The sequence below is a fragment of the Gopherus flavomarginatus genome, chromosome 9 (genome assembly GCF_025201925.1).
Source record: "Gopherus flavomarginatus isolate rGopFla2 chromosome 9, rGopFla2.mat.asm, whole genome shotgun sequence".
Taxonomy (NCBI): Eukaryota; Metazoa; Chordata; order Testudines; family Testudinidae; genus Gopherus; species Gopherus flavomarginatus.
In genome coordinates, this window is record NC_066625.1 from 38,243,373 (window position 1) to 38,256,244 (window position 12,872).

Sequence of the window (12,872 nt, forward strand, 5' to 3'; positions counted from 1 at the left end):
CTAACTCTTTAAATACCACGAGCTGGTTTGGACAACCCTAAACTTCCCTCTTCATACACCCCAGTACACATCCGCCTATCTCAACACCCCATGCACCCCCAAACACCCCCTAGCATCTACCCAGCTACCCCGGACTCCATCCAGCATCCACCTACCCCAGCCACAGCTGTAAATGTTGTGCAGCTCCATGTTCTCCCCTCCCCACCCCATGGCTGTTGGGGGGGGGGTGATCAGTGATAGTCTCATCTGTGAAAAACATCCCATCTGGAACTGCACAACACTTGGTAGCTCTGTTACCGCTGGCATCAGCTGAGTTACTCCTTATGGAGACCAACATGAAAGGAGAATCGGGCCCACTCACTTTCTATCAGTTATAATCCAGAGACTTATAGCTAGGGTGGAATGTATCATACACACACACGTAACAGAGGGCTATGCTAGTACTTGTGTCATTAAAGTTCCTTTATATAGGGAACAATGCCAGTCCCAGGATTAACCAATTTCTGGCCTTGATCCTACAAACCCTGACAGCCATGGGTGGTGGATACTTCAAAGAAGCAACACATAAGGACTTGCAGGACTTGACCTGCTGCTACATATCAACTTTGAAACAAAGGGCCCCGTCATGTACCCGCTGACGTAAATGGCCAAGTTCCAGTTGCTTTTAGTGGATGCAGGAATAGGCAAGGAAACCTTGCTTACTTTGGGCAGGCTGAAATGCAGCTCATGGAGCTCCACAATAAACCTGCAGCACCAAGCCTCAGAGTCTGGGTCAGCTGTCTTGCTCTCACGGGGCTCAGGCTGGGGTGCTGAAATGTGCAGTATAGATGTTCAGGCTGGGGTTGGAGCCCGGGCTCTGACACCTACATGGTGGGAGGGTCTCAGAGTCAGAGCCCAGGCTCCAGTCTGAGCCCAAACCTCTACACTGCAATTTTATAGCCCGGCAGCCTGAACTCAAGCCAGCCGAACTGAGCCAGCTGCAGCTGTGCTATTGGTAGATGTACTCTAAGGGCTTGTCTACATCAGAAAGTTGCAGCGCTGGTGAGGGAGTTACAGCGCTGCAACTTAGGAGGTGTACACATCTGCAGGGCACCACCAGCGCTGCAACTCCCTGTTTGCAGCGCTGGCCGTACTCCCGTTTTGTCTCGGGTGTAGAGGATCCAGCGCTGGTGATCCAGCGCTGGTAATCAAGTATAGACACTTACCAGCGCTTTTCTTGACCTCCGTGGAATAAGCAGGTATCCCAGCATACCTGAGGAAGCCTCTGGTAATCAAGCTGGTCTCCTTCCCCGGTTTGCTCTCGCGTTCCCCGAACCCCGAGCAAGCAGGTCTCCTTCCCTGCGGTTTGCAGGGTGGTTCGCGGAACGCGAGAGCAAACCGCGGCGAAGCTGGTCTCCTTCCCCGGTTTGCTCTCGCGTTCCCCGAACAAGCAGGTCTCCTTCCCTGAGGTTTGCTGGGTGGTTCCGGGAACGCGAGAGCAAACCGCGGCGAAGCTGGTCTCCTTTCCCGGTTTGCTCTCGCGTTCCCCGAACCCCCGAGCAAGCAGGTCTCCTTCCCTGCGGTTTGCTGGGTGGTTCGGCGAACGCGAGAGCAAACCGGGGAAGGAGACCAGCTTCGCCGCGGTTTGCTCTCGCGTTCGCCGAACCACCCTGCAAACCGCAGGGAAGGAGACCTGCTTGTTCGGGGAACGCGAGAGCAAACCGCGGCGAAGCTGGTCTCCTTTCCCGGTTTGCTCTCGCGTTCGCCGAACCACCCTGCAAACCGCAGGGAAGGAGACCTGCTTGTTCGAGGAACGCGAGAGCAAACCGCGGCGAAGCTGGTCTCCTTTCCCGGTTTGCTCTCGCGTTCGCCAAACCACCCTGCAAACCGCAGGGAAGGAGACCTGCTTGTTCGGGGAACGCGAGAGCAAACCGCGGCGAAGCTGGTCTCCTTTCCCGGTTTGCTCTCGCGTTCGCCGAACCACCCTGCAAACCGCAGGGAAGGAGACCTGCTTGTTCGAGGAACGCGAGAGCAAACCGCGGCGAAGCTGGTCTCCTTTCCCGGTTTGCTCTCGCGTTCGCCAAACCACCCTGCAAACCGCAGGGAAGGAGACCTGCTTGCTCGGGGGTTCGGGGAACGAGAGAGCAAACCGGGAAAGGAGACCAGCTTCCCCGTGGTTTGCTCTCGCGTTCCCCGAACCTCCCTTGAAGCCGCCCAACAGCGCTGCAGTGTGGCCACATCTAACACCACTTGCAGCGCTGGTTGCTGTAAGTGTGGCCACTCTGCAGCGCTGGCCCTATACAGCTGTACTAATACAGCTGTAACAACCAGCGCTGCAAAATTTTAGATGTAGACATGGCCTTAGGGTGGGATTTTCCAAGGCACTCAGCTTAACCCAGCTACTGTAGTGCAGACCTAACCCTGCTGCATTGATATCAATGGAGTTCTACCACTGACCCAATGTGAGCATAGTTAAGCCAACACCAAATGCTTTTGAAAACCCAACCTTGCAGGGTCACAGTATACAATGCTCTGTCTGGATCGGTGTGTCCAGGCCAGGAATGCTGCATGCTGATGGGACCTTTTGTTGCTCAGGCTAAGACAGAAAGATGGTTTCAATCTGCTATATTACATGCAAATGATATGCATACCTGTCCTTCCAGGGAAGCTGCCAGCGTGGCCTCTGGTTGCTCAGCATTTGGGTTTCAGCACAGGTAAAGGCACTAAAGTAAATCATATTGGAAGTGGAATGGGGCTAATCCTACGCACGCCCTCCAGCACCAGCAGTGCAGGGCCCTCACCAGCATGGAATCAATGTGGCTCTGCTTTGCCAGGGACAGGGAGTGAGGCCAGTGGTCTGTAGCCCCTGCGTGATGTGTTCCATGGCTCTCCCTGCACCTCAGCAGTGAGCTTCACCAGCCACTCTGCTCCATGGAGGTGAGAGCCCAGGAGCTAGAGGGCTCTTAGTAGCCCATGGAGAAGATTCCATCCGCCGAGTCCTATAGGGCACAGTCCATTTCCTCAGGCCATGACTGGACCCAGGATTTGGCCCAAGGGACAAACAAAGTTGGGGAATGTTTGTATCTTCCTAGAGAGAAGGAAGATAAAGGAAACTAGCATATAATCCAACCTGGGAAGGTCACATCCTCAGCGGACGGAAAACAGCTCAGTTCTTTGGAAGTCAGTGGAGCTAAACTGATTTACACTCGCTGAGGAACTGGCCCTGTAACTAAAGTCGATGGATCTGATTCTGACCTCAGTGTATTTCCATTGACTTCAGTGGAGTCACTCCTGATTTACATCTTTCTAAATGAGATTAGAGTTAGATTCATGGCCGGGGTATAAATAGGACAGAATATGGCCCTGTGAATCTGGGTTCTCTTTAATCACTGAAAGGGGGGACATGATACCTTAAGAGCCCTCCTATACTATGATTCTAGCTAAAGATTGTATTTTTTCTGTCTAACTCCAAGCAATTTATACAACTGGATCCAGCTATAAATAATATTCCTGACTTCCCTGGAGATAGTCTGAGCTTTGCAAAGTGAAGCGCTAGGCTTTGTTTTGCTTTCAGTGATTAATATGTAGCTTACTCACGACTAACTTCTTTTGTCCAATGTGGAGGAAAATCAAAACATTTCTTAGCTGTTTCCTTATTTCTCCAGACTTTGGAAAGTCCCTTAATAGCAAGAATATTAATGGTCTTGTGTGCTCAGTGCAATGAAAGAGGTCAGCAGTTAGGTGCCAGGGCTTAAACAATTTTTTTTTACATTGATAACTGATGCAGCAAGCCAAGAGGTGCTGGGGCTCTGAACTACTAAACCTAGAGGAGCCGGGGCTCAGCCCCGGCACAAATTAAGCACTGCTTGTGTTGCTTTACCCTTACAGTTGGAACAGCTGGCTGCAGTGAGCTGCTGCAATCATTTCCATACTCTTGAGACACAAGCAAAGAGGAATCAGAGATTCATCTTTTGGAGGATTACGAAGGTTATTGTGCAATGGTTTCTGTGCCCATTCCAGTTCATCACCATTCTCATACAGTCACCTCTTCATCTCTCGCTTCCTCTTCTGAGACAAGAGCCTTTGGTCACTGCCATCTTGTGCTTTTCAATGGCCTCTGTGAAATTAACTTAATAGCATCACTCCCATTCCCACTAGATACATGTCTGCATCACAGGAAAGAAAATCACATTACAAGCATGGTCATTCGAGGAGCCAAGAAGAGTATGGAGTGGAGACTGGGCTATTTTTTCACCTCTTAACATGATCCCTCTAGAGGAGAAGCTTGCACTGCAGCTGCCGTTCTATAGCTAGAAAGAGGCCTTCAGTCTCCAGGACTGGCAATATGGCACTGTGACACTCTGTACCTCAAAGCTGCACCCTGAAACCCCCTTATTCCCGCTATGATATTATTATGTATGTTGTACAATGCATGCTTTGTGAGGTATCATTTTAAAAGTCTTGATCTGTTGAACAGTAATATCCTGTTGGATTGTATGTGCTATCATCATATGTGGAATTATGAGGTATTGCTATGTGTGTGTTACTGAAATATGCTGTGAGGTTGGGAGACACCCACAGCGAGCCTTTTAGTGGCAATGGAGGGCCAACCAGACGTGCTGATGGCCCATTAAAAGGGAATCCACCCTCCCAACTGTCTATCCAATGGGGGCTGCCTGATCTCCATGTCATAGCAAGGAGGATCTTTCCAGCAAGCTGGAAGAAAGTATAAAAGAGGGGAAGTGACATAATCACTTGACCTTTCTCCTCTCTTCCCATCGCCCGCCATCTCAACACCTGGAAGATCATCTGGAAGGGTATCTCTACACTACGGGATTATTCCGATTTTAAAGAAACTGATTTTTGAAAACAGATTGTATGAAGTCGAGTGCACACGGCCACACTAAGCACATTAATTCAGCGGTGTGCATCCATGTACTGAGGCTAGTGTTGATTTCCAGAGCATTGCACTGTGGGTAGCTATCCCATAGCTATCCCATAGTTCCCACAGTCTCCCCCACCTATTGGAATTCTGGGTTGAGATCCCAATGCCTGATGGGGAAAAAACATTGTCGCTGCTGGTTTTAGGTACAACCTCACTCCTCCCTCCATGAAAGCAACAGCAGACAACCGTTTCGGACCTTTTTTCCAGGGTGAACTGTGCAGACACCATACCACAGCAAGCATGGAGCCCGCTCAGCTCAAGACAGCAGTCATGAACATTGTAAACACCTCGCGCATTCTCGTGCAGTTTATGCTGAACCAGGACCTGAAAAACCAAGTGAGGAGGAGGCGGCTATGGCAGTGCGGCAACGAGAGCAATGAGGACATAGACACAGAATACTCTCAAACTGCGGGCCCCAGCACTTTGGAGATCATGCTGTTAATGGGGCAGGTTATAGCTGTGGAACACCGATTCTGGGCCCAGGAAACAAGCACAGACTGGTGGGATCGCATAGTGTTGCAGGTGTGGGACGATTCCCAATGGCGGCGAAAGGTTTGCATGCGTAAGGGCACTTTCATGGAACTTTGTGACTTGCTTTCCCCTGCCCTGAAGCGCCAGAATACCAAGATGAGAGCAGCCCTCACAGTTGAGAAGCAAGTGGCAATAGCTCTGTGGAAGCTTGCAACGCCAGACAGCTACCGGTCAGTCGGGAATCAATTTGGAGTGAGCAAATCTACTGTGGGGGCTGCTGTGATTTCAGTAGCCAAAGCAATCACTGAGCTGCTGCTACCAAAGGTAGTGACTCTGGGAAATGTGCAGGTCATAGTGGATGGCTTTGCTGCAATGGGATTCCCTAACTGTGGTGGGGCGATAGATGGAACCCATATCCCTATCTTGGCACTGAAGCACCAAGTCAGTGAGTACATAAACCGCAAGGGGTACTTTTCAATGGTGCTGCAAGCACTGGTGGATCACAAGGGACGTTTCACCAGCATGAACATGGAATGGCTGGGAAGGGTTCATAACACTCGCATCTTCAGGAACACTACTCTGTTTAAACGGCTGCAGCAAGGGATTTACTTCCCAGACCAGAAAATAACTGTTGGGGATGTTCAAATGCCTATAGTTATCCTTGGGGACCCAGCCTACCCCTTAATGCCATGGCTCATGAAACCATACACAGACAGCCTGGACAGTAGTCAGGAGCTGTTCAACTACAGGCTGAGCAAATGCAGAATGGTGATAGAATGTGCATTTGGACATTTAAAGGGACGCTGGCGCACGTTACTGACTCGCTCAGACCTCAGCCAAACCAATATACCCATTGTTATTGCTGCTTGATGTGTGCTTCACAATCTCTGTGAGAGTAAGGGGGTGACATTTATGGCGGGGTGGGAGGCTGAGGCAAATCACCTGGCCACTGATTACGCGTAGCCAGACACTAGGGTGATTAGAAGAGCACACCAGGAAGCGCTGCGCATCAGAGAAGCTTTGAAAACCAGTTTCATGACTGGCCAGGCTATGGTGTGAAAGTTCTGTTTGTTTCTCCTTGATGAAAACCCGTGCCCTTGAGTGACTCGTTCCCTGTAAGCAACCCACCCTCCCCCTTCGATCACAGCTTGCTTTTTAAGAAAATAAAGTCACTATCATTTAAAAATCATGTATTCTTTATTAACTGAGTATAAAAAGAGGGAGAGAACTGACAAGGTAGCCCGGGTGGGGTTTGGGAGGAGGATAGGAGGGAAGGAAAAGGCTACTTCAGAAGTTCAAAATAACGACAGCCTTTTGCTTGGGCTGTCCACTGGGGTGCAGTGGGTGGGTGCACGGAGCCCCCCGCCCCGCATTCTTACACATCTGGGTGAGGAGGCTATGGAACTTGGGGAGGTGGGAGGGTGGTTATACAGGTGCTGTAGCGGGACTCTGTGATCCTGCTGCTGTTCCTGAAGCTCCACTAGATGCCGGAGCATGTCCGTTTGATCACGCAGCAGCCCCAGTGTTACATCCCGCTATTGCTGATCTTCCTACCAACATCTCTGATCTTCCTGCCGCCACCTCTCATCTCGAGCGTCTCTCCTCTCTTCACATTCGTCCCTCCTGTCCTCACGTTGGTCCCTCCTGTCCTCATGTTTACTGACATCTTTCCTGTACATTGATACCGTGTCCTTCCACTCATTCAGATGAGCTCTTTCATTGCAGGTCGATTCCATGATTTCAGAGAACATTTCATCTCACGTCCTTTTTTTCCGCTGCCTTATCTGAGATAGCCTTCGGGACGGAGGAGGGAGGCTTGAAAAATTTGCAGCTGCGGGAGGGAGGGAAAGAAAGGGAGAGAAGTATTTAAAAAGATACATCATACAGAACAATGCTTATACTCTTTCACAGTGAACAACACTATTCACATTATATAGCACATGTGATTTCAGTACAAGGTCGCATTTTGCATCTTAATATTGTGTGCCTGCGCCTTTGGTGTTAGAGATTACAGACGCAGGTTCGGGCAACAGAATTTGGCTTGCATGCGGCCGTGGTAAGCCATTGTCTTTCGGCTTCTGCAGACTTCATACAACCAGCGCCCTCCTTTCCCACATACCAAGCAAACCCCGTTGAGTGCTGTGGCTTTCCTGTTAATGTGCAGCAGCAGAAACCAAACTAATTCCCCCACCCATCCAATTCTCTAGGATGATCACTTTACCCCTCCCCCACCACGTGGCTGGTATCAAGGAAGATCCCTGCTAGCCAAACGCAAAAAGGCTCAGCGCCAAACAGTCTCATACACACACACCCCCCTGCTTGGCTAACTGCAGGGAAGGATTTATTTTCAGTCACAGGCAAACAGCCCAGTAGGACCGGTCACCTCTGTCCCCTTAATTAAATTCCCATATTTCAACCAGGTTACCATGAATGATATCAATCTCCTGAGGATAACACAGCGAAATAAAGAACGGACGTTGCTTGAATGCCAGCAAACACCGGGACCATACGCTGCCAGGCTTTGTCATGCAACGATACCAGATTACTTGCTACTAGCATGGCGTGGTCAAGTGTCCTACCATGGAGGACGGAATAAGGCTGCACTGCCAAGAAACCTTCTGGAAAGGCTTTTGGAGTACCTCCAGGAGAGCTTCATGGAGATGTCCCTGGAGCATTTCCGCTCTATCTCCAGACACGTTAACAGACTTTTCCATAGCTGTACTGGCTGCGAATGCATCCCAAGTCCTCAGGGCAAATTAATCATTAAAAAAAGTTTGCTTTTAAACTATGTTTTATATCAGGGGTCAGCAACCTTTCAGAAGTGGTGTGCCGAGTCTTCATTTAATCACTCTAATTTAAGGTTTCGCATGCCAGTAATACATTTTAACATTTTTAGAAGGTCTCTTTCTATAAGTCTACATACAACAATAGTTTAGTTATATATTATAAAGTAAATAAGGTTTTTAAAATGTTTAAGAAGCTTCATTTAAAATTAAATTAAAATGCAGAGCCCCCCGGACTGGTGGCCAGGACCCGGGCAGTGTGAATGCCACTGAAAAATCAGCTCGCGTGCCGCCTTCGGCACACGTGCCATAGGTTGCCTACCCCTGTTTTATATTTACAAAGGTACACTAACCAGAGGTCCCTTCCATGGCTTCGTGGTCTGGGATAATGCCTTGGGAGGGTTGGGAGGGTACTTCAGTCAGTCTGAGAAAAAGATCCTGGCTGTAGGGGAGAACGGAGTGCTGTGTGCTCTCCGCAAGCTTGTCGTCCTCCCCCTCCTCCTCATCTTCCCTCTCTGCAGAATCCTCAGGCATGGCTGAGATTACCCCTCCTCAGAATCCATGGTCAGGGGTGGGGTAGTGGTGGCAGCCCTCCCTAGAATTGCATGCAGCTCAGCGTAGAAGCGGCATGTCTGCGCCCTGCCCCAGACCTTCCATTTGCTTCTCTGGTTTTCTGGTAGGCTTGTCTGAGCTCCTTAACTTTCACATGGCACTGTAGTGAGTCTCTATTGTGGCCTCTCTCCATCATGCCCTTGGACACTTTTTCAAATATTTTGGCATTTCATCTTTTGGAACATAGTTCAGCTAGCACAGAATCCTCTTCCCATATAGCGATCAGATCCAGTACCTCCCACACAGTCCATGCTGGTGCTCTTTTTCGATTCTCAGACTGCATGGTTATGGTTACCTGTGCTGATCAGCTCTCCACACTGGGCAAACAGGAAATGAAATTCAAAAGTTTGCAGGGCTTTTCCTGTCTACCCGTCCGAGTTCAAGTTCAGATTGCTGTCCAGAGCAGTCACAATAGTGCACTGTGGGATAGGTCTCGGAGGCCAATACCGTCGAAATGCAGCCACACTAACCCTAATTCGAAATGGCAATACTGATTTCAGCGCTACTTCCCTCGTCGGGAAGGAGTACAGATATTGATATTAAGAGCCCTTTATATCGAAATAAAGGGCTTCGTTGTGTGGACGGGTGCAGCGTTAATTCAGTTTAATGCTGCTAAATTCGAAATAAACTCATAGTGTAGACCAGGCCTAAGACAAAGACTTGGATCTAGGGAGGTTAGTCCCAGGCTGCAAAGGAAGTCCAGCCTGTGCATTGAGGAACTGTAACCTGCTTGTGCCATCTGTCAGAGTGAGACACTTCTTGATTCAAATCCTGCTTAGCTTGTAGAACTTAGACTGCATGTTTACTTTTTGTTTTTGTAAGGTAACTAACTCTGACCTTTATGCCTATCGCTTATCACTTAAAATCTATCTTTCTGTAATTAATAAACCTGATATATATTTTACCTAAAACCAGGTGTTTTGGTTGAAGTGTTTTGGAAATTTCAGCTCAGTTTACAAAGGCTAATGTGTATCCACTCCACACTGAGGGAGTGGCAAACTAATGAACTTGCACTGGCCAGGGGAGCCTTGAGCAGTGTAAGATGGTACAGTCCTGGGGTGTAGTGCTGGAGCTGGGGGGAATTGGCTGGAGCCTCTCTATGGATGGTTCATGAGTGGCTGGGAGATAGTTCATGTAACACAGTTGGGTGTGTCCCTGCCTGTGGATGTCTGTGCAAGTGCAGTACATGTCAGAGATTTTTAGCTTGACATCAGCATCACCATGTGAGAGGCAGCCCAGGTTGGTGGGACAGAGGGCTCAGCAGTCCCACAGTCGAGGCTGTACCCCATGGACCCTGTAACAGGCACCGTCCCAGTTTTTTCATTCTTTGGGCTCTGTAATCACTTAAGTCCAGTGATGAGCTGCCAAAATCTTAACAACCGGTTCCCTATAAAAACCCCTGATTTAAGGGGGGGGGGGGGGGGGGAAACGTGGGGGAGGGGCCAAGGTGAAGGGAGACATACTCGTGGGGCTGGGGGCACCTGCAGGGCCTGGGAAAAATTGCCACCCCCCCAGCGGCCCTGGAGCTCACAGCCCCCCACTTACCTTGCCTGCAGCTCAAAGCAGCAGGAGGACTCAGGAGCTCAGCTGCGGGAGAAATATAAGTGGCATGTGTGAAATTGGAGCTTCATGTCTAGGGCCTTCACCTATTCATTCTGCTACTGAGCTGCTGTGTGATCAGAGACAAGTCACACCAACTTTCTGCCTGCTTCTATGTCACCCTGTGTCTGTCGTGCCTATTCAGCTAGTAAGCTCTTCAGGGCAGGCACTGTCTCTCACCCAGCAATCTCAGCTGGAGCCTCCAGGAGCTACCATAATAATAAAAATAATTAATAAATAAGTCTTTTCCAACAGTAACACCATGATTATGGTCTCATGTGGCTACCAAGTTCATTGGCACCCATTGCAAGCTCGCCATCTCTCCTATGCCTCCACAGCCCTGTGCCCACCATCTTAAACTGGGCTTAATGTGATGCCAGCACTGACAGTCGATCAGCTCACAGATAGCCAGACAGGACCTCTCTCATCAGTGAAAACTCCATGCTGACATAACCTATGTCCTCCTGCCATGCACCATGCCCATTGTAGCCTGGGAAGAAGCCATAAATGAGTAGTACTTCAAGGGTGGGGAGGGATAGCTCAGTGGTTTGAGTATTGGCCTGCTAAACCCAGGGTTGTGAGTTCAATCCTTGAGGGGGCCACTTAGGGAACTGGGGTAAAAAGCTGTCTGGGGATTGGTCCTGCTTTGAGCAGGGCATTGGACATGATGACCTCCTTAGGTCCCTTCTAACCCTGATAGTCTATGATACTTTCCCATTGGCCCCTGGAGCAGGAGTGCTTACCATATGCACTGCAGCCTGCACACCATGTTGTGTGTGGATGATAGGGTACAGTTAGCATTACTCTCCTACACTGCATGTTTGTGTGTCTCTTCTCTCACCCCATGACAATCATGGCCCATTTGGTACAAGAGGAATAGAGGTATATGATATCCTGCATGGATAACAGTTGAACTAGTCTTCAGATTAAGAACTGCCATGGTGGAGGAAAACCTAGCTGTGGATACTGGTGAGTGCAGAGTCCATACCACCAGAGCAAAATGGCCCATGGTATCACCATCCTCCTCCCTGGTCTCCATTCTGAAGAAAACTCACTTCTGGATTCTTACTATTTATTAGTATTACAACAGCACCTAGAGCCCTTCCCCACCCCGAACTGATATCAGGGCCCCCTTGAGCTAAGCATGATAGAAGCGTAGAGTGAGAAGCAGCCCTTGCCCCAAAGAGATTACAATCTAAACAGACAAAAGGTGGGATGGGAAAGAGACTTGCCCAAGGTCACACAGAAGATCAGTGGCAGAGCAAACAGAACTGAGTCCTAATCCAATCTGCTTTCTATTAGACCAGACTGTCTCCAGCTGCTGTCTATCCTGCACACATCTGGTGCTGGGTTTTTCCCATGTGTATGAACATAGTCAAAGCCCAGAACGACATAGCCAGATCTGTAATATAAGAAATCTTCTGTGCTTTTCATTTCACACACATGCCCCAGAGCTTCCTTCCTCATTCTTTCCAGTCTCATTCCCTCTTCCCCTTGGGTTGCTTACAGAATCTTTGCAAAGGCCATTATCTCCAGCAGGGTGAAAGATCAGCCAGGGAATGTATTTACACACTCACTACAAGTTCCAAGAGTGGCCTGTGTTACTAGGAATATTAAATGTAGGATAGTGACTGCAGCTGAAAATAAAGAGAATTTCTCAGGCTCAATGCAGGCCTTATAACAGAGTGTCTTATTATTGTGCTAGCAACCATGATTGCTGTAGCTAAGGTTGCATAAGCATTTTCATTCTAGTCCCCTCTTTTATTGGACTAAATTTTCAGAAACTTTTGCCTCTAAGGCTGAAGTTAGCCAGACTTGGTCTCTGCTTGAGGATGAAGCTTTTGGAAAGTGGTTAAACTATTATTTGTATTTATTTATTTATTCATTCCAGTATTGCCTAGAGGCACCTCAGGGTCCCATTGGACTGGGCACTGTTCATACACATAGCGAGGGACAGAGCACACGATCTGAATGGACAAGACAGATAAAGGTGAAAGAAGAAAATATTACTATTACAGCTGAGCAGGAAATGGTTTTCCTGTCCATGAAAATTTTCAAGATTTCAATGGATTTTCTGTCCCAAATTGGGACAAAAATTACAAATCTCAAAATTTTACTGAACCAAAAATCCTAAAACATTTGATTCAGGGCAATCAAAACATTTATTTTATTTTTACTATAAATAGCTTAAATGTCCAAATGAAAAGTCATTTCAAATGGAAAACCAGAATGGTTTCATTCTGAAAATGTCAAAATGTTTCATTTTGTGATTTTGGGGCAGAAAAAATAAAAAATTGTTCATAAAAAAATGTGTCTGAACCAACCTTTTCCCACACAACATTTCTCTTTCAACAAATCTGCATTTTTCTGATGAAGAAAACATTTAGTCTGTACATTCCTGACTGGCTCTAACTATTATCCCCATTTTACAGCAGGGGAAATGAAACCCAGAGATATGAAGTGACTAGGACAAAGTCACAGAG

The 12,872-nt window shown here is 48.3% G+C and overlaps 1 protein-coding gene across 1 annotated transcript in view; it reads left to right on the top strand.

Annotated features, from left to right (window-relative positions):
- The first annotated feature begins 5,146 nt into the window (after positions 1-5,146).
- Positions 5,147-12,872, top strand: part of LOC127058370 (uncharacterized) — a 278,050-nt gene continuing 270,324 nt past the window's right edge. Inside the window, exon 1 of the mRNA XM_050968355.1 lies at positions 5,147-5,743. Within this exon, the coding sequence (XP_050824312.1) occupies positions 5,165-5,743 (579 nt within the window). The 5' untranslated portion in view covers positions 5,147-5,164. The remainder of the gene's footprint in view (positions 5,744-12,872) is intronic.